Below are 27,540 nucleotides of genomic sequence, written 5' to 3'. Positions count from 1 at the left end.
TAATAAGCAGATAATAGATTTTAGAAGCCTCATAAATACAGTTATCCAAACAGGGCTCTCTCAGTCCAGCTGTCTCAAAAGAGGGCCTTTTCAAATACTGTACTTCTCCCAGGCTGTGGAACTCCCTTACACCTGATAGAGTTGGTTGTTTGGTGGCATGAGGAGAAGGAAGTTTTAAGTTGAAGGATGTTGCACTTTCCTTGAATTTTGAAATATTTTGTTTTGTTTTAGCTAGACCTTTATTACTATTGTATGATGCATACGTGAGTATGAAATAAACTAGTGAACAGCGGGGGAAAGGAGACAATGTTTAGAGTGAGGAAACTATTTTTGCTCCTGACCCATTACGTACTAAAGCGCGATGCTGATTTACACAATCATTCATCAGCGGAAGGTTTTGAGTGCACGCTCTTTAAAACGCCCAAACATTGCGAAGTATTCCCATTCATCCCACAAAACGTCTGAATTCCTGTTTATACCCCGCCTGCGCTCCCGAATTCCCTTTCCTCTCACGACAATCTTGTGAGGTAAATAAATAAATAAAAAACTTAAAGAGTGTGCCGGCTAAGGATCCCTTAGTGAACTTCTGGACAAGTGGTGGTGCTGGGATTTTAACCTGTTCTGCTTCGAGGTTTCTGAAGCCGCGATCAAATCTCTCTCTCTCTTTTTAGTAGGATACCTTTATTCACTGCACTACACAAAATTGGCCAAAGACGTGAGGGGGGCAGAACCAGGTCAGTCATTTTGGATCAACAGACTCTGAGAGCAGAAATCGAGGGCTGGGGTTTGTTTTTTTCCCCCCACTCCTTTGTAACATGGGAAGCCAATAACAAGGATTTCCAGGAAGGCTCTGCATTCCCCAGCCCATTTTGGCACCAACGCCGCCGGTCTGACAGCCCTTTCCACGGCCGCCTGACGCGCCTTGGCCGCCCTCAACCTGGGCGTGCTCAGCGTCCCGAGGAGCGCGTTGTGGGGGGGAGCGGGGAGCGAAAAAGCTGGCGCTCCGCCACGGCCCGCGGCTCCCAATCATCCTCGGGGAAACATCAGCGGAGGCGGAGCTGGGCTCCCGCGTGGCCGGTGGCTGGGATGGGAGGAGCCGGCGGCATGCTCGGGACAGTGCTCTGTTACGTCCTCTTGCCGCTAACGCGGCTCGTTCGCTCTTTGCAAGGTAATTCCCCCCGCGGCGCTCCCCTCCGGCCGGGCAGCGTCGCGCTGGGGCTGCCGGTCGCGCGGCAGGAGATGGGACATGTAGGCAAGGCGGAGATGGGACATGTAGGCAAGGTTCTCGCACCCTCACGGACGGAGGTGGGGGTGGGGGTGGGGGTGGGGTGGGGTGGGGGAAGGTGTGCCCGGCCCGGCCCGGCCCTCCCTGCCTCACTCGCTCTCTCTCCTGCTTCCCGAAGCCCTGGCCTAGGCGAAAGTGGGTCGGGCGCGGGTGGGGCGGGGGAGGTTGGCCCAAGTCTGACAGGAATCCCCGCCTCTCTTCCTCCACTTGTTCCGCGGAAGGAGGCGGCCGATTGACGGCCTTAAAAGTACCTCCCGCTGCTTTCCCCTGTGGTAACCGTCGGGGCTTTCGGTCTCTCAAGTCCGCTCGTGAACGGCCCCTCCCACCATCGCTTTAGGGAGGTAAACAAGCGTCTCAGGCAGCTGACGGAGAGAACCGCCCAATTCGCGGCATCAGCACCCCTTACCCCCCCCGCCGACATTTACAAACTCGTCCGGGGGTTCAAAACACAATAATCACGAAGGCGGGGTGTGGGGTTCAGCATAAGGCGGCAAGTGGGCTGAAACAAAGGGGAGAGAGACAAACAGGTGGTGTTTTTATAATATTCCACGTCGGTGTGGTGAGCTGCTAAGGATGACGAACTGGATTTAGGATATCCCACCTGAATCATTAAACTCGCTGGTTGATCTTGGACTCATAATTCTGCCTCACCGTAATTTCCCTCATAGGGTGGTTGTGAGGATGTGTTTCCACTGGGGGAAAAGTGGGATGTAAGAACTAAATGATTTTAAAAATAGAGACAATCTATGATACACTGTTTAAAATGCAGTGTCAGCTTATTCTGCTCTGAGGTAGGTTAATACTGAAGCCAGTTCAGTACTTTTTTGCTAGTCCATCTTACCCAAAGTCAAAATACATCATACTCAAATTTGAGCATGTTACTTTGGCACTAAAGGCAAAGCATACAAATAACTCTTCCACTCCCTGAGAATAAAAACATGGATATAATAAATTTGATAATAAACCATTTGCTGTCCCACCAGCTGCAGAAGATAAAAGTGTGGCAAATTTCGGTTTTCTGAGGAGCTTGGAAGTACCATTGGCATTTCCCTTTTCTAAGGAGAGTGAGAATGAGATTTCCTTGTCTGATGTTTTATTAATATGGCTACTTGGACTGCATTTGGGCTAAATTCTTTGGGTAGCCTTGGAAGATGGTCATTTGGTCCTGTTTGAAAGAATGGAATATGTCCAACAAGCATAGATTTTTGAGATGAATTATGAGTCCAAGATCAACCAGGCTCCCAGCAAGGAGTATAATAAAGAAACCAACAAAACAGCATGTCAAAAGATTTTATATTTTGAGTTACTTTGTTCCACTTGTTTTGTTCTCATTCACAGACTGATCAAATTTCTCTTCCATATATATCTGTACAATATTAACAATTTCTTTTGATATGGTTAGCAAATTTTTGGCAATGAGTTGTCATTGAATATTTACTTCCAGTTGCACTTACTTGAGTCAGCAATGGAATTTTTGCATAAGTGTTTCAGCAGTCACTGCTATATCTCCTCTTGATAGCTAAAGTGATCAAGGAAGCCATGTTGTTGCCAACCCCATATGTTCAAAATCATGAGTCAACCTTGCAGCAGTACTAGGCAAATATAGAAAACAGTGCTTGGACCACTGATAGTTCTCTCAAGGGTGGTAGAAATCTCCCCTGCTGACCTTTAACTGATTACTTTTAGATGTCATATGGACTCTACTGCTTGGTTTAACTTTATTGCATGTGATTCTGAGCTTTAAAATCAATGTATAAGGTCAATTTTTTAAAATTTATTTTTATAGATGCTTTATTTACATGTCGAAAGAATGTGCTTCTGGCAAAGAGCACGACCACCCATATAGACAACTTTTCTCCTTCAATCAGTGGAAAGTCAGTTCCAGAGGAGCAACAAGCCCTGCTGCAGCAGTGGCTAGAAGAAGGAGCTAGTGAATTGCACCCCAATGAGTGTGGGTCAGAACCAGAGAAGGTGTCAGTCATTTCATTTACTGAGTGGCGGGAAGGCTCAGAGCTACTAATGACAAGCTTAAGTGACCTGCACATATCACCTCAGTCTGGTGACCAGGAGCAGCCACAGCAACAGCATGTGGTCCAGACTGAAATGTCTCCTGCACTACAGGAATTTGTAGAAACAGCCTTGGCAAATATACCAGCAGAAGAACAAGAGGCCTTGGGTGACAGTGCTGTATGGGCAGCAGTAAGGACGCAAACTGATAGTGGGATTGTCGATGCTGCTCCTTTGTCCACAGATGTGTGGATTGAAGACCCTGCTGTAATTGCTTGGAGTCCTGCACAGGAAGGTGACATGGTATCAGCACAGGGAGAAGTGTGGCCTTTTCAGAACACGGGTCAATTTCAGCCAGTCTCACTTGAGATACCATATCATGGTGAGTTTGAAAGTATTTCATATTGTGATAGTTGACTTTTTGTGCTAGAATGAGACCTGCTAGGATAGTCTGTGCTAGATGTCCAATTTATTTGTTTCCAGCAGTGCAGAAATGTCTGTCTTATTTTTTCCCTGGGTTCCTTCAAGATATTCTTATCCTTTAATTGGCAAATTATCTATTGCTGAATTCCTTTACAAGTATTTCATTTTTATACCATCCATCTGGCAGACGGCCACACTGGATGGTTTACAACAAACACAAAACAGCGTAATTAAAATAGCAATACAACAGAACAAAGAATAAAAATAATAAAATACAAAATACGAATAAACAGTAAAATCAGAATACATTAAAACTTTAACATTTGGAAATATTATTTCTAGGTTTTTTTTGACATAACCATCCCCAAGCTGGTGCCTTCCAAATGTCTTGGACTATAACATTGTTGGTTATATTGGCTGGTATTGGTGAGGGTGCAGTCCAATATATTTGATGGGTACTGTGTTGGGGAAGGCTGTTACAATTGTAGAGGGCAAATCACCTAACATTCAGTCATGTCTAGCTGGCAATTAATGAGTTGCCCTGGGGATTCTCAAGGGCTTGCCTGCCTGCTTGCTTGGCATGTGCTTGAGTATCCCAGTTGGGACTCCTTAATTGCCAACTGGAAGGCACTGAAAGTTATGCCTGCGTGAGTGAGAAAGCAACATGATTTCAGCCAATTCGAGGCAATCTTGGCAATTTCACAAGCAAAGTCATTGTTATGTTCTTTAGCAAGAATCTTTATTTCAGTTGAAATTCTTATGGCCTATTTGGACATGTTTGGTTTTCTAAATACAAATCAAAGGAATTCAAACATAGAAGCACATAGACAAATGCTAATTTCTGAATAATTTATTTGTATGTCAGAAAGTACGTGTGTACTTCAGCTTTTCTTTCCATTTTGTGGTTCTGATGAAAATTATTTCTCAAAGGTTGCTATTCCATTTTGGAGGAATTTCTCCACTGGCAATACAATTTTCATTATAAGAATGTGCGTGTTAAATGCAAACATATATTTAAAGTATCATCTGATTAGCCTTTAGGATTGATCTAAATGTTGTGGTGGAATATGCTACTGTGGTTGAGAGCACTCAGTATGATTTTTAAAAAAAATCAAAAATAAGTTTAGGGACCGTTGCATTGGCTTGGGGCTATGGCATTATGAGAAGAAAGTTTAGGATTCCACATGGACTTCCCTATACCTAAACATCTCTCCCTTATTTTTCCCTGCCATTGAGAGGAATAGCACACAAAGGCACATCCAGACCTAACTTCTTTCCTTCTCTCTTCTGTTTGTTTGTAGAAATTCTGTGGAGGGACTGGGAAGATCTTTCTGCATTCTGTATCCCAGAGTTGGGTTCTGAGGCTGGTTGTTTATTTGAATTCAGAGTCATGTCCTACAACATTTTGGCCCAGGACCTGATAGAACAGAGCCCTCATCTCTACATGCATTGCCACCCAGATATTCTGAACTGGAGCTATCGTCTCACAAATCTGTTGCAGGAGATCCAGCACTGGGATCCTGACGTGAGTAGCACAACTAGGGGGTCTAACCATATCTGTAACCATATGAATTTGGAAGTTGAGGAGAAGAAAGTACTAGACACCCCTTGCTCCCACTAGTATTTGATTATGAAACTGGGGACATCCTGCTCATATGAAGCCTACTTGTGCCAGCCATTTAGTCTTGCATCTCAGAAGTTCATTAATGAGGCTTTGCCCTATTGAAGAGCATTAGAATTTTCTGGCTGCTATGTAGCTCACTTTATTGTTGGCAGTATCTTCAGTTTTGGTTTCATCTTCTTTCATTTTTTTGTCTGTTCTTTTTGTTTGAGTTGAGAATTGACAGCAGTCCCAAAAGATGCTGTATTCATTTTTACTCCGTGTTGTTTGAATTTATTTGTTTATTGCTTTTATCCCTTGCATGACCTACGATAGCTATTAAATGAATCATCACATTAAAATAAATATATAATTAATGCAATTTAAAACAAGCTTACACCATTTTAAAATAGTGGCAGCAGCAAAACATCTGCCACTGACAGATCCAAATCAGTGGTCAGAGGCCTGTTTTGTTTAAATAAAAATGTTTTGGCTTGCCATTACAAGACATCAAGGAGGGACCAATCTAGCTTTTCTTGGAAGAGTGTTCCAAAGCCTGGCAAAAGTAACTGAAAAAGCTTCCTTTCTTGGCCTTACCAAGGTTGCCTGTGACGATTGTGAAGCAAATAAAAAGGCCTCTTCTGAAGATCTTAACTCCTGTGGAGGCTATATAAACAGCTTCATCACTAAATAATGGGGGCTCATATAGAGACCCTTCCCAGTAAAATGAGAAGTTTAAATAAAGGAGCCTTTTCTGTCATTCTGTCATGAACTTTGGAAGGTGGTGATGCCAAGGCCCTTCTCTCTGTTCCACCACCTTCCCAAGGTTCTTTGGTGAGGACATGACAGAGGCCTTCTCAGTGGTTGATCTCAGACTTTGGCATATACTGCCCCTAGGAGTCAGGTTGGCCTCCTCCTTCTTGTCATCTTGCAAAGACCTTTTTTTTCAAACAGACTTTTAAGCAATAAGTGGGGGTGGGGAATCTAGGGAGTCTGTGTTTGAATATAGGTTTTTTTATTATACAGTTTTAATTGTCGAGAGCTACCCTATGGGGAGAAAGGTGGTGTATAAATAATATGATTGGGTTGAGCAACTATTAATTGGACTCTTTTTCTTTCCTTTTAAGGTTCTGTGCCTCCAAGAAGTTCAAGAGAATCACTATTGGGAACAGCTGGAACCTGCACTTATAATGATGGGTATAACATCCTTTAGATGATAAGACTAGTTAAATATCTCTCTGACTATTTCTGAAATATGCTAATAATTATTATTAATAATTACTATAGAAATGCAGCCTGCCCAGTTCTAATGGTTACCTTACTTCTAAAATTCAGACCGCATCTGCTCTAGGAGCCCCCATGAGTATTAAAATCTTAAAGTGACTACCTTTTCTTGGTCTCACCACTTTCATAAGCATGATTGAGCAGCTACTCAAGAGAGGGCTTTTTGAGTAGCTGCTCCCAAATTATCTACCTCCCTTCTTCAGGAAGTGTTAATGGCCCCTTCTCTCCTTTTCTTCTACTGGGAACTGAAAAGGTACCTCTTTAGAGAGACTTTTGGAGAGTCAACAGGAAACTGAAATGGGGAGATCTCTTAAAATTTCATGTATAGTTTTAAAGCTGTGTTTTAAGATATACTAGCCTTAAAATTTAATTGGAATACTTTTAATTATTGTGGATTTTAGATATTTTTGTATGCTATCTTGGGTTCCCACTAGAGAAGGGTGGGATAAAATTAATTAAACAAACAAATAAGTACTATTTAAAATTTGCAGAGACATGTGACCAAATGTATGCAGGTTTACTGTGAGATGTTTGTGTTTGTGCATGTGTTGGGCATTATTGTCCAGTGTTCTTCACTGTTTAAATTGTTCTGATATGGGCTTTTGTTGTCTGGCTAGGCTTTACCTGCATCTTTAAGCGCCGCACAGGAAGAAAGACAGATGGATGTGCAATCTGCTACAAGCAGAACAAGTTCCAGTTGATTAACGCTAATCCTGTGGAATACTTCCGGCCTGGCTTCGATGTCCTTAACAGGGACAATGTGGGTCTGGTAGTACTGCTACAGCCCTTGCTCCCAGAAAATATGGGGGACAAGGCAAGCAGCCCTTTATGTGTTGCAAACACTCATGTGTTGTACAATCCACGTAGGGGAGATATTAAACTAGTCCAGATGGCTCTACTCCTAGCAGAAATTGACAAGATTGCAAAAATGACTGATGGTAGCTACTGCCCTGTCATCTTATGTGGGGACCTGAATTCTGTGCCTGACTCACCCCTCTACAAGTTTATCCGAAATGGCCAGTTATATTACCATGGAATGCCAGCTTGGAAGGTAAGTAGAGAAAGGCATAATTTAGCTCTTAAATGGATAATGATTGATTGATTGAAATATTTTTACTCTGCCTTTCTCCTCAAAAGGACCCAAGGTGGCTCACATCATTAAAAGGACAATATACAAAAGCTAAAAACAGTAAAGTGTTGAAATATTTAAAAAGAATTAAATAAGTATCATATTAAACATAAATAAAATCAATACTAAAAAACATTTAAAAGAACCAGAACACAAAACCCCTCTCAGACTGCCAGTCACAAAGAAAAGCTTGTCTGAAGAAAAAGGTCTTTGCCTGCTTGAGGAAGGACAGAAAAGATGGAGAGCTGCTCATGGGAGCAGCAGCAGGGGGGCCCCTCTCGCATGTCCCCACCGAAAGCACCTGTAGGGGTGGTGGGACTGAGAGAAAGCCTCTCCTGATGATATTAATGACCAGGCAAGCTCATAGAGGGAGATATGATTATATAGCTTTGACCCAAGCCGTTTAGGATTGTATAGGTTAAAACCGGCACTTTGAATTGTGCACAGAAATGGATCAGCCAGTGGCACTGTTGTAACAGGGGTGTTATATGTTCCCTGTAACCAGCCCAGTTAACAATCTGGAAGTTTCCGAATGCCTTCCAGAGGCAGTCCCACATACAGCGTGTTATAGTAATCCAACCAAGATGTAACTAGGGCATTGGTCACAATGACCAAATCAGAGCTCTCAAGAAACTGGCACACCTGGCGTACTGTTTTTTACTGTGCAAAGGCGGTCACTGCTGAAACCTGGGCATCCAGTCTTGGAGATGAATCTAGGAGCACCCCCAAGCTGCACACCTGTGTTTTTAATGGGAGTGTAACCACACACAACCACACACTCTTTGATCTGCATTTTTCACTGACCAGGAGCATTTCTGTCTTGTCTGGATTAAGTTTGTTCATTTGTCCTCATCCAGTCCATCATTAACATCAGTGATTTAGAGTTGAAACAGCTTCCTCTGATTTAGATGGAAAAGAAAAATAGAGTTGGGTGTCGTCTGCATATTGGTGACGCAAAACTCCGGACAACCTCTCCCAGTGGGTTTCATGTATATGTAATAAGCATAGGGACAAAACAGAACCCTGAGGGCAGCCAGGGTGTCAAACAAGTGTCGCCCAGCACCACCCTCTGGGTCCTCCCCTCCAGAAATGACTAGAGCTGCTGTAAAACAGTGCTTCCCAGCCCCATCCCAGAGAGATGACGCAGAAGGATACCATGGTAGCTGGAAGTTGAGTCATGGCAACTGGACTCAGTTGAGACGTTTCACTACTAATCCAGGTAGCTTCTTCAGACTGAGAATCTTCACAGATACATGGGAGATGGTATTGAAAGCCGATGAGAGGTCTAGGAGAACCAACAGGGACACATTCTCCCTGTCAAGTTCCTAGTATAAGTCATCCACCAAGGCAACCTACGCTGTCTTTGTCCCGTAACCAGGCCTGAAGCCAGATTGCAATGGGTCTACTGTAGATAATCTGTCTCATCCAGGAACCAGTGGAGCTGAGAAGCCACAACCTGCTCCAGCACTTTGCCCAGGAATGGGATATTAAACACTTTTCTCTGAGACTAATGCTTGCCTTCTTGATGCCAGTCCTTGCTTTTTCTTTCCATCTTCCTGTGGTTTTGGTCAGTTTGTTCAGTGAACCTGAACTGGTTAATATCTGCTAAAAGAAGAAAGTTTTAGAAGAGGTAGCCTTGTTAGTCTGTGCAAGAATATCAGGCAAAATTCAAAGAAACACAGGACCTCATTAAAATATAAAACTTAGCCTTTAAGGAGCCTCTTTTTGGGGTTTTTGTTTTGTTTTGTTTATTTGGATTTTGCCTGATGTAAAAGGAGAAAGTTCAAGTTGGAAGTTTTGTACATGGAGGGGAGGTCTACATGCTAGCTTCTACATTTCTTTGTTTCATTTATTTTTGTACACTTGCATAAAAGAAGCATGGAAGGTTAGATCAAGAATAAAGTTTTAAAATGAAAATTATGATACAGTATGTTCCAACCTAAAGCAGATAGAAATTTGTTTGGTTTTTCTCCCCAATCAAGCTGGCCACTGTATTCTAATCTTACTTCTAATAATGTTGAATAAATCTAGTCAAAGAATAAAAAGCAAAACAAAAGTACTACATTTTTCTGTACTGAAAATGTGAAACCAGTCATATAAGCTGCAGAAGGCTTCTGCAGGGTGGTCAGGCAAGGACAGCAGGGCATGGGTGTATTGAATGAGAGCATGCAGAAAGTAGGCATGCAATAGTAAATTTATGATTATTGATTCCTATGTCTCCTGCCCCAAAAGAAACAATTGTTATACCACTATCTGCAACAATTTTAGATTTCTGTAGTTCTAGTTCGAATGGGAAAAGTCTAGATTTCATTGTGCTCCTTCCCTCTTTTCTAATCATTTAATTTCCCTGCATGTGTAATAGTAGTGAAATTGTATGTTTTTATTCTGCAGAAGGTAGACACTGGATTTCTGTCTTTTTAAATATGAATGCAGTTACTATTAATTTTTCCTTTATTTGTAGTTTGTTTCAAGATGGAGCATTTGTTCTCTATTGTATACCTGATTCATTGTTGATATTACCTATGTGACAAAAGATTGTCTCAGTAACAACAGTGACAAAATTAGTGTTGTTTTTGACCCCTTCAGAAGAGGCATAGTTTGGGATTTTGTTTCAGAAGACAAATACTGTATAGCAGTGTGACACTTTCTCTTAAAGTTCATTTCCTTGGTCAAAAGTATCCCCAGTGGAAGTTTTCTCTTAGCTTCTGATTAGCACAGAAAATAAGCAAATAGCTTTAGAAGACTAGCCATAGCAGAGAAGTGGTTTTCCTACATATTTATTAAAGGTTAAGATTTGCTGAAGAGAAGCAATTTTCTGAAAACTGAACTTTTGATGCAGCCCCTGGTACCATGCAGTCTGTTGCTATGGAACAGGGACAAGCCAAGAAAAAGGAGTAGAACTTTTCACCTGTCTGGGATACTCCCAAGAAGAGCATATGCCTGAAAATACTTCAGTATGTAATTGTATTCCAAATTTTCTGTCTCTGTAGGTGTCTGGGCAGGAAGAATTCTGTCAGGCTGTCCACCAGCGGAAATTACAAACTCCCCTCTGGCCCAGCTGTTTAGGTATAACTGATAGTTGCCAGTTTGTTAACCTGTGCCAGAGTAAGAAGTCAGGTGAGTTTCACGATGAAAATGAGAGCATGTTTTGTATAACCTTGGTTTTTCTCCACAAATGTTCTGTCAGAAAATTACTTTAAAAAAAGAAAGTCTTTAAAGCTTAGGCAGGTAGGCTGACTTCTCAACGTAAGTTGCCAGAATTATCTTTGTACTAAAAATGATACCTCAACAAACTTCAGGTGTTTGTGTTAAGGTCTGTTAAATTTTAGACTGGAATCCCAAAACTGTGCATTAGGAACTGTTTATCACAGAACATACAGAGAACATATGCAGAGGATTGCATGGTCAAAAAATGGTTCTGTATTGTAGGAAATCTAGTAATGATTTCCATTGTTTGGTCCAGGTTATATCCTAGTTATTATAGCATGCAAACTACTTTTCAGGTCGCATATTCAGCTTTTAAAAACTGAGTAAATGTCTATCTCAAATATAGCTTATCAGTAGACACATATGAAAACATGCTGTTGAGCCAAGAGTCTTCTAAATATTAGTTGACCCTGAGTGTCAGCCAAAAAGTGCTTAATCACCAATTTGCTGACTTCTCTTAGTGGAATAACTTTGTCTGTGACTGCATTGTGACTCCAGAGTTAGTGTGATATTCACAACATAGGTCCCATTCCAAGCATGAGACTAGAGCTGGGGTTCAGCTCTTGCACTGCACTCCTGAGGCATTATGTTCTGAAAAATCTAGCACAGTGTGGAAGAGTCCCAGGTCTCTTCATAAAGTGAGAAGAGGGATGGAGATTATCCCTGTTGTTATACAGAGGCACTTTAACTGCCTTGGAACCATAATGCAACACTGGCCAATCCTTATCTGTCTCACAGAACATGGTATGAAATGACTCCACAGTTGCACTCCTTCAGTGGTTGTCTAATTTCTTGGAGGTCAAGTTGTAACAATACATTTCTTATTGTAAACCAGCTGGTTAGTGATTTTTTAAAGCATTTTTTGTGGAAATGCTCTTCTGTCTTACTCGAGGGAGACATGGGGAGAGGAACTCTTAAGTTATGTGCAACCAAACATGAAAACAGTGGGATTGTTATTTGTACAGTTTACAGTGCTTTGCTCACTTTTAAAAATAACCTTGTGTCTCTTATATATTATTACATTGCTGAATCCATAAATGTGTAGAATGTAACTCTCCAGATGTTGTCTGAAGCTTCCAGCCTCTCTCCCTGTTGACTGTGTTAACTAGAGATGATTGAAGTTGCAGCACAACAACATCTGAAATGTGTAGGCCATCTGGAAATCTAGGCATTTAAGAGGATATGGTAGACCTATTCAGGAATATAAGCCTAAGATTAGTCGTTATATACATTTGTCTGAGCCGAGAAGCTTGTTGCATCTCAGTTTTATTTGTTCTTGAGTATTGTGCAACAAAAAATTGTACGTTTTCCTGAGACAGAGATAGTGAGGGAGACAGAGAGGGAAAATTACAGTTTTTTCAAGCTCCAACTATAAGATTGAATTCTAATTATTTTGTTCATAATACGCATCTAGTTTTTAAAATTGCACTAGTACAGCCGATAGACTGTAATGTGTTGCAATTCTGCCTCATATGACTAATAGGAATATACAGTGTGCAAGTGATCAGTCTGAACACATGTTCACTGCTTCATGCTATCTTCTGTTTTTTGAATTGGCTTTCTCTCTTCAGACAGGCGCAAATACAGCCGTGCATTTCTGCTTCAATTTCGTTATTGTGATGTTGCCTGTGAGCGACCTGCAGATTTGATCATGTTGGAAGGGGTGACAGATGCTGTACCAGGTACCCAGTTTTCCTCCAGTTCCGCCTTTTGGAGCTATATTATATTAAATTCTTTGGGACAGATCTTTTCATAGCTAATGGTTTGAGAATCCCAGAAAGGGGTTCACAGGTGGAGCCAAAGCATTACCCTGTATTTCTGTGCGAATGGAATTTCAACAAGCATTTTGGGAAATGCATGCCAGCAGTGAAGAGGACATGACAACAATGAAGTGGCTGCAAGCATTATCAGCAAGCAGCCTTTGACATGTTTGCTTAGACACAGGTTAGTGCTTGGGCTGAAAAGGTTTCCTACCCTTGTAAAAGTTTTGCAGCAGCTCTTCTTTTCAAGAAACACATCATTTTAAAACTTCACTGGCATTCCCTTACCTCCAGCAGCTTTAAAATCCTTGATTTAGAGAACTGTAAGGAATTAATCCTCTGATATTCTTTATTCCTCCAAAAGAAGTCCCACTGTGGTTTCTTACTTAATTATTTTGTTTCTTTGGATCATATACTGCCCCATTAGTGCAAGCACTACTTGTACATCATTGTGTACCAACAGCAGTTCCTGGATTCAAAGGAGCACATGACACGTTCCTCCATTCCCTGAGGGCTTTGAGTGTGTGTTTTCCCAGATAAACAGTGCCCATCACTGTATAACACAGTACCACTGAAACAGAAAATGTATAAAAATAGATTGTGATATGCTCATGTGGATCAGCAGTTCTAAAAATGAGATGTTCTCTTGGACATAGTCAAGCCTTTGGGCACTCCTAAAATGGTTCTAAGACAAATGAGTAACTGAAGAAACGGTATTCATTACTTGATCTGTCTTAGTGTGGGTTTTATCTTGTTTTAGTCCAGATAAGAGAGGCTAGCAATCTGGTTCTGTAGTAGGTGACAAAGCAAGCACGTTCCATCTTTTAACTGTATAGAAAACCTCACATCTAGTACCTTGTCCATGCACAGATGTTGATTGGATTTGCTCAGCAAGAATGAGAGGCCCTGCCAGCCTCTTACTGGAGAGCATCATGGCAGTTTGAGTTATATAATAGAATCAGGCTCTCCTGTTTTGCCACTTGATGCTTTATGGCTATGGCTTGCAATAGGTACTTCTTTAAGTACTGTATACCACTCATTGTGTGTTTGACCCTAAATGCTGTACATTCAATAGTGTATATAATCGGTTTCCATGTTGTTTCTGCTGTGTTGCAGACCGTCCCGCACACTGGCTTAAAGAACTCGCTGTAGTGAACAACTCTGATTCAGAACTCTTTTGTTCAAGGTAATCTGAATGGGAAGTGAGGAGGGAGGGTACAATATAGAGCCCAGATGGGAAGACTGAAGGGATTATCTGGTCCTAGTCAAAAGGCCCGTGTAGCAACAAAAGAGCTAGTAGTGGTAGACACTTTTTTTCCCCTAATGAAACCTTCCCATGTAAAGGGGGCTACCAGAGGCAAGCGTTTGCTAAAGAAACTGGATCTTTCAAGCTGTCATTGACTGGATTACATTAGGGAGTTTTTGTTTTCCTATCATGGAAGTGAAAGAAATCTTCCCAGCTAGAATGGCTTAAGTATGTAGTGTAGCCTCTTGAAATTAAAATGGAGGCATCCAATGAGATGGAGGCTAGGAGAGCCTAGCAGTTCCTGAAGTCCTGCTTTGAGACTACAGTAATTCTAGCCTGATACAAGTTCTAACAAGATTGTATGTTCTTAGCCATCTGTCTAAGAAGACAGATGGCTAAGCAGTTGTACAGCTGGAAGCAGTTGTATCTTAGCTTTTAATCCAAAAGGCTCCAGAGTGGCTTATGTTATGGTCAGTGAAATACAGTGCTTGCCTTCAGAGGTTGGACTCCAAAGGGGCAGGATGTGAAAGGAACGAGGAGAGAGACTAGTTGTCCTTTAGCAGGACTCATGGAATGGCCCCACTTCTCCCCTCATCTCACTTTTCTGCAGTCTTAATGAACAGCTGTGGTGGTACTAATTGAGGGAGGAGCCATTATTCTCAGTGTAGACTCCCTTTGACATTGATTTTTTTCTCAGATATGCTGCTCTAGTTTTGAACAGTTAATAAAAGTTGTTGGTATTGACTAATCCTGTGGTGGTGGTATCCTTATTTAAATCTCAGTGCAGTGTTCCCCAGAATTAATCAGAACGACAAGATATCTGCAAAAGGCAGCACATCGAAACTCACTGGTGCTTTACATAGCAGTGATGCCACATTAGAGATCTATGTAAGGATGTTCTTCTGGGATGATAATGCAGCTCTGCATTTTTGGATGGAAAAGTTTAAATAGAAATTCTCATATACCTGATTTCTCAGGGCCAAATAAGGCACAGCATTAAATGAGTCTTTGCATGTTTGTATATGTTTTTAAAAATGCAGCCAGTGGCAGGTAGCGATGGGGGTTACTGATACTATCTGGGTATCTCATTTGTGTCTTTTTTTAAAATGGAAAGAATAGCTTTAAAAGACTGAATTTGTCAGGAGCACAGCAGGAAAAAAGGGTTAAGCCCCACACACTGCTTGCTATATTCCCAGTAATATCGTATCAGGATAGTTACCATTTACTTTTTTTAAAGTGCAAAAGTATATTTGAAGCCATATATCTAAGTAGGCTCTCAGCATATAACCAAGTCTAGAAGCTATAGGAACAGGCTGTGAATACTGGCTAAACTTTTCTTGCTTTTGATTCTCAGTATTGAATTTCTCATCCCCTTCCCCACCTTCTTCTCTGCAGGTATCCAGGCACTATTCAGCACGGTCTCAATCTGACCTCTGCCTACAGCCACTTCTTGCCTGAGAGAGGTCGCCCTGAGATTACCACCATGCCAATGGGCGTGGGGGCCACTGTTGATTACATCTTCTACTCAGCAAAGCCGATCAGGAATGATAACCAGGAATGTGAGTGTGGCACATGAGAGTAGCCTAGATTGTTGCAGCTAGTGTGTACATTTTGAGAACATGCTATGATGGGTCCCCTTTCAAGCTCTGCCCATTCTTGCAGTGGATCAGTAGATGTGGCAGTGTACATATTCAGAAGATTTCTTCTGGGGATAGCTTTGTAGTAGTTAATTTTCTGTTTCTTATGCTTCTAATGGCTTTTCCTTGAACAATGATCAAGGTTTCCTGACATTCTGGGATCAGTTCATCTCATTGTATTCCTGCTTGGATCTGTTTCCTCTGCCCTTCCCCAGCAGGATCTTTGCCTACATCTCTAACTTGACTCTTTTAGTACTGGCAAAAAGGTAATGTTAGCGTCACATCTACTGCTAGTGTTATTCGGCCTTTTCTGTCCCTGCCCCCCTTAACATATGGCCTCAAGTCTTGTGAAGCAAGAGGAAAACAGATTGAGCCTAAACTTACTATCACAAAAGCTGACCGTTGGGCATGTGCATGGCAATAACACCACATTCTGGAATTATATACTTACTGAGACATTTCTGTGCTTGTGAAACTTTTTTCCATCCCCAAGAAAGCTGAAAGATTCAGGAGGAACAGCTGAACTGGCATCTGATATGTTGCCATTCGGGAGGATGATAGCAATTTTTTTAAAGGAAATAGAGTAAATGGCTGGTGATGGTGAGTAACTGTGTAAGTGCCTGCATATATACAGGTAGTATATGCTGACTGAAGACATTGTATGGTTATGGCTGATGAGAGGTTTCCATGATATCTTCCCCAAGCAACTAACAGTGGTTCTTCGTGGCCTCTGTGAATGCACACAAATGGGTCTTGTCTGCGCCTGCACTGACGTTCTCAGAATATTCTAGAGCAGTGGTCCTCAATCTTTTTTGGTCCACGGACCAGTTGGGGGGGTGCGGGCTCCATACGAGGACTGGTTGGGGGTGGGACACTCCTACGCTCATGGGTGGGTGTGTCGCACTTGCGGAGGGGCATGCCGTGCTGGTGCTAAACTCCCCCAGCACCCCTCACAGGAGAGCAGTGCCCCTTCCCTGCATGGAAGCCGCCGTGGGGCAGCCTACCCGGGAAGCTGGCCACCAGGCTCGGCACCACCCCACCCAGGGCGAGTGGCTGAGTGGGAGCGCATGCGCGATCCTGCTGCTTCCTGCCTGGCCGACTCTTCCTGGGTGGGAAAGGTGGGCTGGGCCGGGGTTGTCTGCAGAACCTCCGAGGTTCTGGGAGGGCGGCCTCCCTGCCACCACCGCCCCTGAGTGCGGCTCGCCTTCCGGGGCCTCCCAGGAAGGCGCGGCAGAAGGGGAGAAAGAGGCAACGCCAGCCCAAGGATCATCCACCACGGAGCGTCTTCGGCCCCCCTTTCTCTCTTCTCCTAGAAAAAGCCGCCTTAAAAGATCCTCTCCCTGCCCCACTCAAAAAGGGAGGGCTGGTTGAGTCAGGGAGGGGGGTGGAGGAGGAGGACAGATGGATCCACCGTTCCCCCTCCCCTTCTTTTTGTTCATGCAGACTTACAGAGTTGCACGGAAGGAGCCCGGGGTAGGGGAAGTCAGGTGTGAGGGAAGCTCCTGAAGGGCAGGGAAAGGAGTCCCTCCTCTTTCTCCTTCCTTTCGTTGCCCCAACAAAGACATACAGCCCTGCCCAGCTTGGTTTCCTGGAAAAAAAAGCCTGCCCGCCGGTCCAACAGAGAAGGTGCAGAGACAGGCCGGCTGGGCGCACGGAGGAAGCGCTGCCTCCGGGAGGCAAGAGCTGCAAAGTCACTCCAGCTCTCTCCCCCCTTCTGGCTTCTGCTATTACCATCTCTCCCGCCGCCGCTCCCCACCCGCAAGTAGCACCACGTCCTGGCTTCTTGCAGATGAAGGAGGAGACAGGCCAGCAAGGGCGGTGGGGGGGGGAGCAGAGTCCTTGTCTACCAGCCTTACCTGTGGTGGGCACCCCTTTGGTATTGAGAGAGATTGCGTGTGGGACGGGATGGTTGCTTTGGCCGCCCAGCGCAAAAAGCGAGCAAGCAAGACAAGGCAGGATCTGGTTGATGATGCTTGTCTCTCATCTCTCTTCTCGCTGTCAAGTGATGGCACACAATGATACTCAGTCCTCATCTCTTCCATCTGAATCTGGACCTGACTCCGATTCTGACTCCTCGGAGGAATCGCCAACCAATATTTCAACCCCTTCCCTGATGCCATATGTCTCTCATATGGCTGCTGCATTAAAACTCCCCGTGGAGGAGCCTCCTTCACCTGAAGCTGACTTGATATTTGAGGACATTAATAGAGAGAGATCCCAACCTCTTAGTCTTGCCTTTATTCCCTCTATGCTGAATCACATTAAGGATGCTTGGGACAAACCACCTGCAAACTTACAGATTTCGAGACATACAGAGAACATGTACCGAATGCATGGTCCCAATACTGAATTTCTTGCAAACATCCTACACCTAATTCCATCATCGTCAAATCTAATCTATCCAAATCTAGAGGAAAGTCCTCCATCTCTCCAACCAACAAGGAAGGCAGAAAACTAGATGTCATAGCACGCAGAATTTACTCACTACAATAATTTCTACTTAGAGTCTCCAACTATCAGGCAGCAATGGGCACCTACCAACGCCATTTGTGGTCCAAGATTTTACGATTTTGGAATCTGCTCCTGGGCCGATCAAGTCTGAGCTCATCAACGCTCATACAGAAGCAGCATCTCTGGCAAAACAACAGAGAATCGCTGCCAGGCATGCAGCCGAGGCAGATTCAAAGACTTTAGCATCTTCCATCTTGATCCGCAAGCATATTTGGCTCAGATCTACCGGCTTGAACAATGATGCTAAGACCAGAATTGAGGAACTCCCCTTTGATGGCTCTGGGCTTTTCAACCAGAAGACTGATGAGTATGGAGAATCTCCATAAAATAAGAAAATAGCAAAATCATACGCAAACTTGCAGTCCTTTCACCCCTACAATCCTTCTTACAAACAAACACAATACTATCAACAACCAGCTCAACAATACCAACGCTACCAACCATACAGACAATATCGATCCCAACAACCTGATAGATCCTTTTTGATCCCGACACCATCAACATCGTTCTCTTGATAGCATAATCAACAGCACTGACGCCAATCCTTCCGTAAACCACAGAAGAAGGGTAAGACCTATCAGCAGTACTAACACTGACATCCCATCTCCAATCAGTTTTTCTTCCTCATTTCAAACCAGACTACACCTGTACCTACCCTTTTGGCAGCTCATTACTAATGACTCCTGGGTCCTCAGCATCGTTTCATCTGGTTACCGTATAGAATTCGATTCCTGGCCACCGTTAGTTGATCTTAAATTCACCCCTTATTCGGAGGCCCTCCAAGAAGGGATTACTACCCTTCTGAATAAAGATGCCATTATTCGATTACCACCATCTGATTTTCTCAATGGCTTCTATTCAAAATACTTTACAGTACCTAAAAAGGATGGAGGCCTCCGCCCAATTCTTGATCTCAGAGATTTGAACAGTTTCATTAACCTTCGATACCATTATCCCTCTTCTTTCGCAGGGAGATTGGCTTGTGGTGATTGATCTGAAGACACATACTTTCATATATCTATCCACCCGTCTCATCAAAGGTACCTCAGATTTCATTTCAACAATTCTACCTACCAATTATGTTCCCTACCATTTGGACTCTCAACGGCACCAAGGACTTTCACAAAGTGTATGGCACCGATCGCAGCGTACCTCCATCTACAGGGTATTTACATTTACCCATACATCGGCGATTGGTTGATAGTAGGAAAATCTTGTCACGATGCCATGAGAGCAACAGAAATCACACTTGACAGCTTAAAAAGTCTCGGGCTCAAGGTCAACCACTCCAAATCTCAGCTAGAACCGCTCCAAAGGATCATTTACGTTGGAGCCCTCCTCAACTCCATACAAGCAAGAGCATTCATATCATCAGAAATAATAAAGAAATTAGAAACAACAATTTGACTGTTCCGACCTCGGGCTCTCATTTCAGCCCACCATGTCCAACGCTTTCTCGGATTCATGGTGTCCACGACGTTGGTAATTCAACACACCAGACTCAAACTCTGGTCTCTCCAATCGTGGTACTTCTCCCTGTTTGACCCAATCAAGGACCATCAATCTGTAAACATTCAGGTTACACCAAAGTTAGCAGACCAACTCACCTGGAGGACGTCCATGTTGAACCTTTGAGTGGGGCACCCATTGACAGCTCTCCAACCGATGGTGCAAGTCACCACAGATGCCAGTCAGTCAGGTTGGGGAGCACACTGCTTGGATCACAGGATTCATGACCTGTGGATGAAACAGGAAATGTCACTCCACATTAACCATTGGAACTTATAGCCATCATCCGTGCCTTCCATGCATTCTTGCTTCTTATAGAGGGACAGCCGCCTAGAGTGGTCACAATTGACTAGATAGGCGGGGTATAAATGAAATAAATAAAATAAAATAAAATAAATAAAAATAAATAAGTAGTACAGCTGGCAACATACAATACGATTGCCCTGTACTATGTGAACAAGCAAGGAGGCACTCACTCTCTGTCCTTTTTATACTTAGCAGTTGACCTATGGGAATGGTGCTACTCATATCTTTCCCATTGTGGTGCACATCTCTACAGAGGACAATCATGTGGCCGACCATCTGAGTCGCTTGACATCGAGGACCCACGAATGGACCCTCAATGACTCAGTCTTCCTTCAACTTTGCTGTCGCTGGGGCACTCCAGATGTCAATGTTTTTGCTTCGACATCGAACAGGAAATGCGAGATCTTTTGCTCTCGAGCTGGAGCAGACATTGACTCCATCTGGGACGCATTCATGGACTCGTCAGGGAATCTAGTATACCTATTGCCACCGATACCACTCATCCAACGGACGGTAATACGGCTCTGTCACTTTCGGTCCAATGCAATCCTGATCGCTCCTTGGTGGCTGAGACAACCCTGGTTCACTTACCTCCAGTCGATTTTGACTGACACATTCTGTCTCCCGCTGATTCCCAACCTCTTGACATTGAACGAAGGAATGATCTACCACCCCCACCTGTCATTGCTGAGTTTGACAGCTTGGAGAATACTTCCACCTTGAAGTTTGTAAATGATCGAGCCCGAAAACCATCGACGCGGCTCCTATATGAAAACAAATGGAAAGCCTTTCTCAAATTTACAAAAGCAAATAACTTAACTGCTGTACCTGTATCCCTCAAAACACTACTTACCTTTACACACCACCTCTTCAAGTTGGGACTGTTTCATTCAACTTTAAAGGTTTACATTTCAGTGATCATCGCCCATCAGCCAGACGACTCTGCTTCGGCGAAGCTCTTCGCATATCCTACGGTAAAAAAATTCCTCAAAGGACTAAATAACATTTGTCCTCCACATCAACGTATCGTTCCTCAATGGTCTTTACAGATAGTATTAAATGCGCTAATGAGCCATTCGAGCCCACGTCCTCCTTGAGCCTCAAACTTCTTACTCTAAAGACGGCATTCCTTGTGGCTATTGCATCTGCCAAGAGAGCTAGTGAACTCGCAGCTCTACTATCTGATCCTCCCTTTACCCAGTTTCATCCCGATAAGGTGACTCTATACTTTGATGTTTCAAAGTAAGATTGTATTGGACTTTCATGTTAATCAACTTATCGTCTGCCATCATTCTTCAAATCGCCATCATCACCTCTAGAGCACATGCTCCATACCATCAATGTAAGATGTGCATTGGCATTTTATTTGGACAGGACCAAGAGCTTCAGAAAGACTAATAGGCTCTTTGTGTGTTTTCATGGTCCTCACAAAGGAGGTCCAGCTTCTTCACAGTCCATCGCCAGGTGGATAGTTCAGACCATATCTCTGGCTTACCAGCTGTCAGGAAAATCATCACCTAAACAGCTGAATGCTCACTCCACTCGAGCGCTGTCCACCTCTATTGCTTTACAACGTGGAACAGAGATTCCTGACATCTGCTGTGCTGCAACATGGTCCACCCCTTCAACCTTTGTGAAGCACTAGTGGCTGGACGTGAGAGCATGCAATGATGCTGGTTTTGGCAGAGCTGTGTTGCCATCCTTACTACTATGACATCCCACCTGCCGGTAAGTGAAGCTTGCTAGTCATCCATTTGTGTGCATTCACAGAGGCCACAAAGAAGAAAAAGAGGTCACTTACCTGTAACCATAGTTATTCAAGTGGTCCTCTGTGAATTCACACTACCCACCCATCCTCCCCTGTGTCCGACATGGGTATTTTAATTATATTACAGCTCTCCTGCCCGGCGGACATATTTTAGGAACTGAGGGGAGTGGTGAGTGGGAGGAGCATGTGCCTCATGGGGGATCATGCGATAAAATTGTTACTTTTAGCTCTAGAATATTCCAAGAACGTCAGTGCAGGTGCAGACAAGATCCATTTGGTGTGAATTCACAGAGGACCACTCTAAGAACTATGGTTACAGGTAAGTAACCACTTTTTCTTTTTGTTAATCTTTTTATTACGCTGTTCACTGATTCTGTAGTTCTGCCTCTCTTCAGCCACTGTTTTCAAAACCTGAAGGCTATACCCATTGTTTCTTTTTTCTAGGTGAACAAAGATATAAGACTAGCTTTTAGTAGAATGTGTTTGGGCCTGGACTGTGTTTCTCAATGGAAAACAATCTTAGCATCAAGGAAGGGGAGGCAGATCTTTGACTAATACCTTGTGATAACTAGAATTAGGGTGGTGACTACATTGGCCATTTGTCCTGTAATTTACATTGAATTGCATACTGATGAGTTCAGATTAAAACACAGTGACTACATGAAGTAAAGCTCAATGGGGGAAGCCTGTTGTGGAATTATCTTTCTTTTTTGGGAGGGGGTTTCGTCTCTTTTTTTATCAGCTGCCAGAATGGTATACATTTGTTCTGATCAGTTTGACATTGCTCTTGTCTACTTTTGTGCCAGTGTGATTACCTGATCTGATGCGTAGGGACACTCAGGTATGTGTCAATTCCCCTCAACCAAACATCCCTGGTCCTTGAACTTTTCCTTAAAACACTTCAGTTAAACGCAGGAACAGGTTTTCATGAAGAAATTTCAAATTTTTTTTAAAAGGGGAGGAAGAAATTGCCAATTAACCTTTATTAGTACCTTAAGGGAACTTCGGACATTTTCCCTGCTAACCTCTGAAAATTGGTCTGGACAGCTACAGCAATTTAACCTAGGGAAACCTGATTTCCCTGAGTGCAAATCACAGTGGATCAAATCATATTTTCCTTCCTATATAGTTGCACCCTCAGTCTCTTTAAGAGAGAGGCTTAAACTACAACGTCCTCCTATTCAGTGTTAAAGCAAAACAGTTACAGTTAAAGCTATATCCTCAAAAGTAAGGAAATTCAGACCACAGATCAAGACTCCCATCAAAACATGGTCATACTGATCATGACTCTTCTTGTACTTTTAAGTTCTACCACAAGTAAATTACTACAACACAACTCTACTAGCCAGCCCGGTCCCTTTATTGCATCAGTAGTGGTACAGAAGAATTGAAATGAGGCAGCATTGGATTTGCAGTGCAATTCTATTCACAGTTAACATAATCTCTATTAGGATAGTCTAACTCAGTGGAGGCAAACCTTTTTCGGCTCGAGTGCCCAAAATGAGGGGGTGGGGAAGAAACCAGTGGCTGCCATGCTGCCTGGAAGACCAGAACTGGAGCAGGAAGTGGCAGTTTCGGGGGGAATCATGGGGACGGATAGGAAGTTAAAGGGGGAATCATGGGGATGGACAGGAAGTTAAAGGACCTAGAACAGGAAGAGAAGGGGAATCCCAGCTGCAGCCACTTCAAAAGGTTTGTCGCGTGCCAGAAGAAAGGGCTTTGTGTGCCAGCTGTGGCACGCGTGCCATAGGTTTGCCATCACTGGTCTAACTGATCTATATTTGGAGGAAGAAAGTCTCATTGTGCTTGATGGGCTTAGTCTGAGATAAGCCAAGGTATTTTCTCTGTAGAGAATCCAAGAGTCGCAGTCATCTCGTGTACATACCTGGGATGAAAGCTCAGGTACAAGAAAGATGTGCCCATATGCCCATGTTTTGGGGAGGTGTGATTGATTCTGCAGTCTGAATTATCTTACATTGTAGGGTATCATCAGCCATCGCCTTTTGTTTCAAACCGATTCTTTTCTTCTTTAGGGATTCTGTTTACTGAATCTTTTTTGTTAGGTGCCTGTGATCTGGTGATGTAAATGTTCATATTTTTCACCATCTAATAATGCAGTTTCTGTATGTAGCTGACCTCATGCTTCCTTGTCAGGTTTGAGTGCTTTTTTGACATGCTACTCTTGATTCATCTCTAGATCGCAGAATGTACCAAGATGGAGCCCTGAAGCTTCTTGGCCGCCTCTCCCTCCTCTCTGAAGACATCCTTTGGTCAGCAAATGGCTTGCCAAACCCTTTCTATTCATCAGATCATCTTTGTCTGCTGACCAGTTTTGGCCTAGAGATCTCTGACTGCTGATCATGTGCCAGATCTGTAAGACTCTCACAGGAGTTAGACTGACTGGAAGAATCATGCCATTTTCATCAGCTAACCAAAAAAAAAACTCCAAACCGCAGCAATTTTTTAATCCCCTATCCCCTTCTCTATGCCATTGTTCTTTTCTCCCATGCTTTTTTCACGAGGAAATAATATTTGGGTTATGCTGCTGTTTCAGTTCTGTGAGATTCACTGCCAGTTTATGCCTGCTAGTACTCTGGCATGTTGCTCCATTATTTTAAAGAGCATAGTTTAAAGTGCAAATCAGCAGGATTCTCTGTTTTGCTCTCCACAGTTTGGCAAGGATACTTTGCTACCATGATCTAGGAATGAGCAGGACTTGTCACTGTTCACCATAACATTTTAGTGGTAAAAGAAGAGGTGATTTGAACCTGAGTCTTACTGACTTTTTCTGCATCTTTAGTTTTTGCTGCAAGCAGCAAGGAGCATTTGTACTGTCTTCCCTTGTCCAGTGGTCAAGGTGGTGGCACTCCCTTGTTTTGCCAAAGTGTAGCTCTTTTGGTGCTTATGCTGCTTGAAACCACCAGAGGCTGGTGCTCGTTGATTGGAGTGTCTGATTTACATACTTAGAAATGAAATAAAGCCAACTGGTGTCAACCAGCCACACAGATAGACTCTTCTGTTGGAGTCCACTGACTGGACTTTAGTTTTTCTTCATGAGCACCAGACACATTTGTAATCCTTCAGCTTATACTATGAAGGAGTTGTACCATAGCTCTAAGAGCCCAGTTGCATTTTGTTCTCAGGTTCTGTTTTATTTCTTAAAATTGCTTCTTGCTCATAAGCTTGGGACATTGTTGTTGTCTCAGATGGAATCCAGGTTTGCATAGAAGAGAAGACTGTTGTTCCTTTTTTTTTCTTTGTTTACAGCTTGAAAAGCACATCACTGGGTACCTCAGCTGGGCCTGGCAATTGCAGGTAACAGTTTTATCATCAGTGAATTGTGGCTGCAGAGTATGGCGAGCTTTTAGGTAAACCAACCAGTTTCCTCGATGCATGAAAATCATCTTAATCCAGCTGTGCGTGGGCTATGGCACGATTATATTTCAGAAAAGAATTGGGAGTTTAAAGTATTTTTTAATGTTTTTGCAGAATCAAATAAAAAATAAAATTATATGATTTCAGAAATGTTGTAAATTCTGCTTGTTGAGAGTAGCATACATGATTGAACAGAAATATTTGATGGCAGAGATTTAGCTGTGAGACTGCCCTCTGGTGGACATAGTAGATAATGCTTAGGATTCATGGTGCTCTGTATGTTTTCTCTGTAAAACATTTAAGCGGAAGCAAAGTGTGCTTAAAACAGTGAATGCAGATCTTCTTTAAAGTCACCTACCTGTGTATAATAAGTCCTAGGAATTCTGATGCTTTCTAGAAGGGGTAGGGGAAGTTATATGCTTTATGGGTTGGAAACTTTGGATTAGTAAGGCAGTTTAAAAGATACGTTGTTCTTGACAAGCGGACAGGCGAAGGAGAGTACTTTCTAAAATATTTTCTAAAAGGACTTGACACTCTTCCCACTGGTGAGAAGAACGGAGATCAGGATCTACTGATAAATTTCTGGGTGATGTGCAGTAGATCTTTGATCATTTCTGATCCAACAAGAACAATACTGTAGTTAAATAAATGAAAAATGAAAAAAAGAACTGTGCCTGACCTTTTGCTAGTGACTGATTGATCAGTTTTGCTGTTCTTCACCTATAAAATAAGGGTACTACTCAGCTGTCTTTGGTTTGGTCTTTGTGTAGACTGTTCCTAGAATTTTTTGTTAAAATTTTTGATCAATTGTGACTTAGATGTAGAGCAAGGATCCATATATGCAAGGATTTGCAGAGTGTGGCTCATGGAGCACAGGAGAGAACTGGTTTGACCCGTCACTATTTGGCATATGGTTTCGGTCAATGCCCTTTGGTGTAGTAATTAAAGAAGAAGAAAACTGTGGGCCCTTGGAATGTACTCATCCATCTTTTTATGAGGTTTGTACAATAACAAGTTGAGAGTGGAATTCTGAGAATCTCAGCTGTTTGAAAAAAAACACTTAACATAATACTTGTTAAAAGATATGGGAACATGGTTGAAAGTTGAGGACAATAGCTAGAGAAAACTCAAAGACAAAAAGGCCTAGAAAGATTGCTAGTGACTAAAGTGAAAAATTTGTGTAGCTTCAGTGCTATGTGTAGCTTCTTGCCTACCTCCTCCTGCCTTAAATTTTGCAGAAGCAAATATCTGAGAGAGATAGTGCATGCATGTATTAAATATATTTGTATATATGAATACAAATATATTTGTCTACAGCCCTGGATATATACATGTTTGCCACAGAGCACAGGTAGGAAACTTCCTGGAGCTGGTAGTTTAAATTCAACCCTCCACCTACCCCAGCCTATTAGGAACCACACTTTTGCTGCAGATTGGCAAAAGTTGCGGCAGTTCCTTATGGTGCATCCTCATGCACCATGGAGCCCTGCAAATTCCTTCCTTTTCAAGAGGAAGAGTCTAGCCAGTGCTGTCAATTTTTGCAATGGACTGCGGGAACTCTGACGGCAGCAGAAATGACTAGGTAGGGTTTGTGGCCTGTGGGCTGTTTGTTTCCCCATTTTGCCTTAGCGAGTAGGAGAGACTGCATTCCTATACCACAAACCTAGGATTTTAGCCAATTGGATGGGGTTGTTTATGTTCATGTATATAAATAACATCCACAACCTGCATTTTTCTTCTGGGAATTCAGAAGTGCTGTTTTCATATGTATGTTGCAAATGTTCACACAATATAATAAGAAATTTTCTGTGGGTTTTATTCATTGTGGGTTGTATGTAGTGGTGCTGCTGAAATTATTGAACTCTGTAAAATCAATGTAGCCTGTTGTTAATTCAGATACATATTTAATCTTAATTATCCATTGAAATGGCATTGTTTATTGTTAGGAACCAAAACTTGCAAGAACAACAGATTCAGTTGCTGTTGCTTCTGCCACTTGCATCTTCACAGACTCTGCTTCCACCTATGGCTGCATTTGAATCTTTTGGTCTAAAAAGCATGTGGCAGCAGCCTGCAAGAAAATACATTGTAGTGAACGCTGCATACAAGTAGACAAGGAATGCTGCAGTAAACATGGTATTTTCCCAAGATGGACCAGTGACATGCATGGGCTGCAATCTGGCCAGTTTGCAAGTTTGTAATATAAGATAACATCACTCTACATTTATACATCTGAACCTGATTTACAGTTTATTTATTTTAAAATATTTTCTGATTCAAAATTGTAATGAGTTCTGCTTTTATTTAATAAGTACAAGTATCTTATATATATGGTGTTGTGTACCTAGGACATCCCATGCACCTGCTTTTTCATGAACATGTACGTGTGTGCACAAATGACAAGCTACACAGTAAAAACCAAGGCTTACTTGCTGCACAAATGCAAACTAGTATGAATAGTAAGAGGGAGGGAGATTTGGAACTGATAACTAT

The 27,540-nt window shown here is 42.7% G+C and overlaps 1 protein-coding gene across 3 annotated transcripts; it reads left to right on the top strand.

Annotated features, from left to right (window-relative positions):
- Positions 1-982: 982 nt before the first annotated feature.
- On the top strand, positions 983-27,329 carry ANGEL1 (angel homolog 1). 3 transcript variants are annotated; one of them, XM_020793892.3, is made up of 10 exons: positions 983-1,168; positions 3,072-3,674; positions 5,017-5,240; positions 6,443-6,512; positions 7,217-7,650; positions 10,719-10,845; positions 12,507-12,617; positions 13,812-13,881; positions 15,337-15,500; positions 23,870-27,329. In XM_020793892.3, the coding sequence occupies exons 1-10, from the start codon at positions 1,087-1,089 to the stop codon at positions 24,028-24,030; spliced, it is 2,046 nt and encodes a 681-aa protein (XP_020649551.3). In that variant the 5' UTR covers positions 983-1,086; the 3' UTR covers positions 24,031-27,329. The 3 variants fall into 3 exon arrangements, with proteins under 3 accessions (XP_020649551.3, XP_072842564.2, XP_020649554.3); XM_072986463.2 differs by lacking the exon at positions 983-1,168 and adding an exon at positions 1,500-1,626; XM_020793895.3 differs by lacking the exon at positions 983-1,168 and adding an exon at positions 1,692-1,812.
- Positions 27,330-27,540: the final 211 nt, after the last annotated feature.

Source organism: Pogona vitticeps, chromosome 1 (assembly GCF_051106095.1).
Source record: "Pogona vitticeps strain Pit_001003342236 chromosome 1, PviZW2.1, whole genome shotgun sequence".
NCBI lineage: Eukaryota > Metazoa > Chordata > Lepidosauria > Squamata > Agamidae > Pogona > Pogona vitticeps.
The sequence above is the reverse complement of the archived record's forward strand: the minus strand, read 5'-3'. Positions and strand labels throughout refer to the sequence as shown.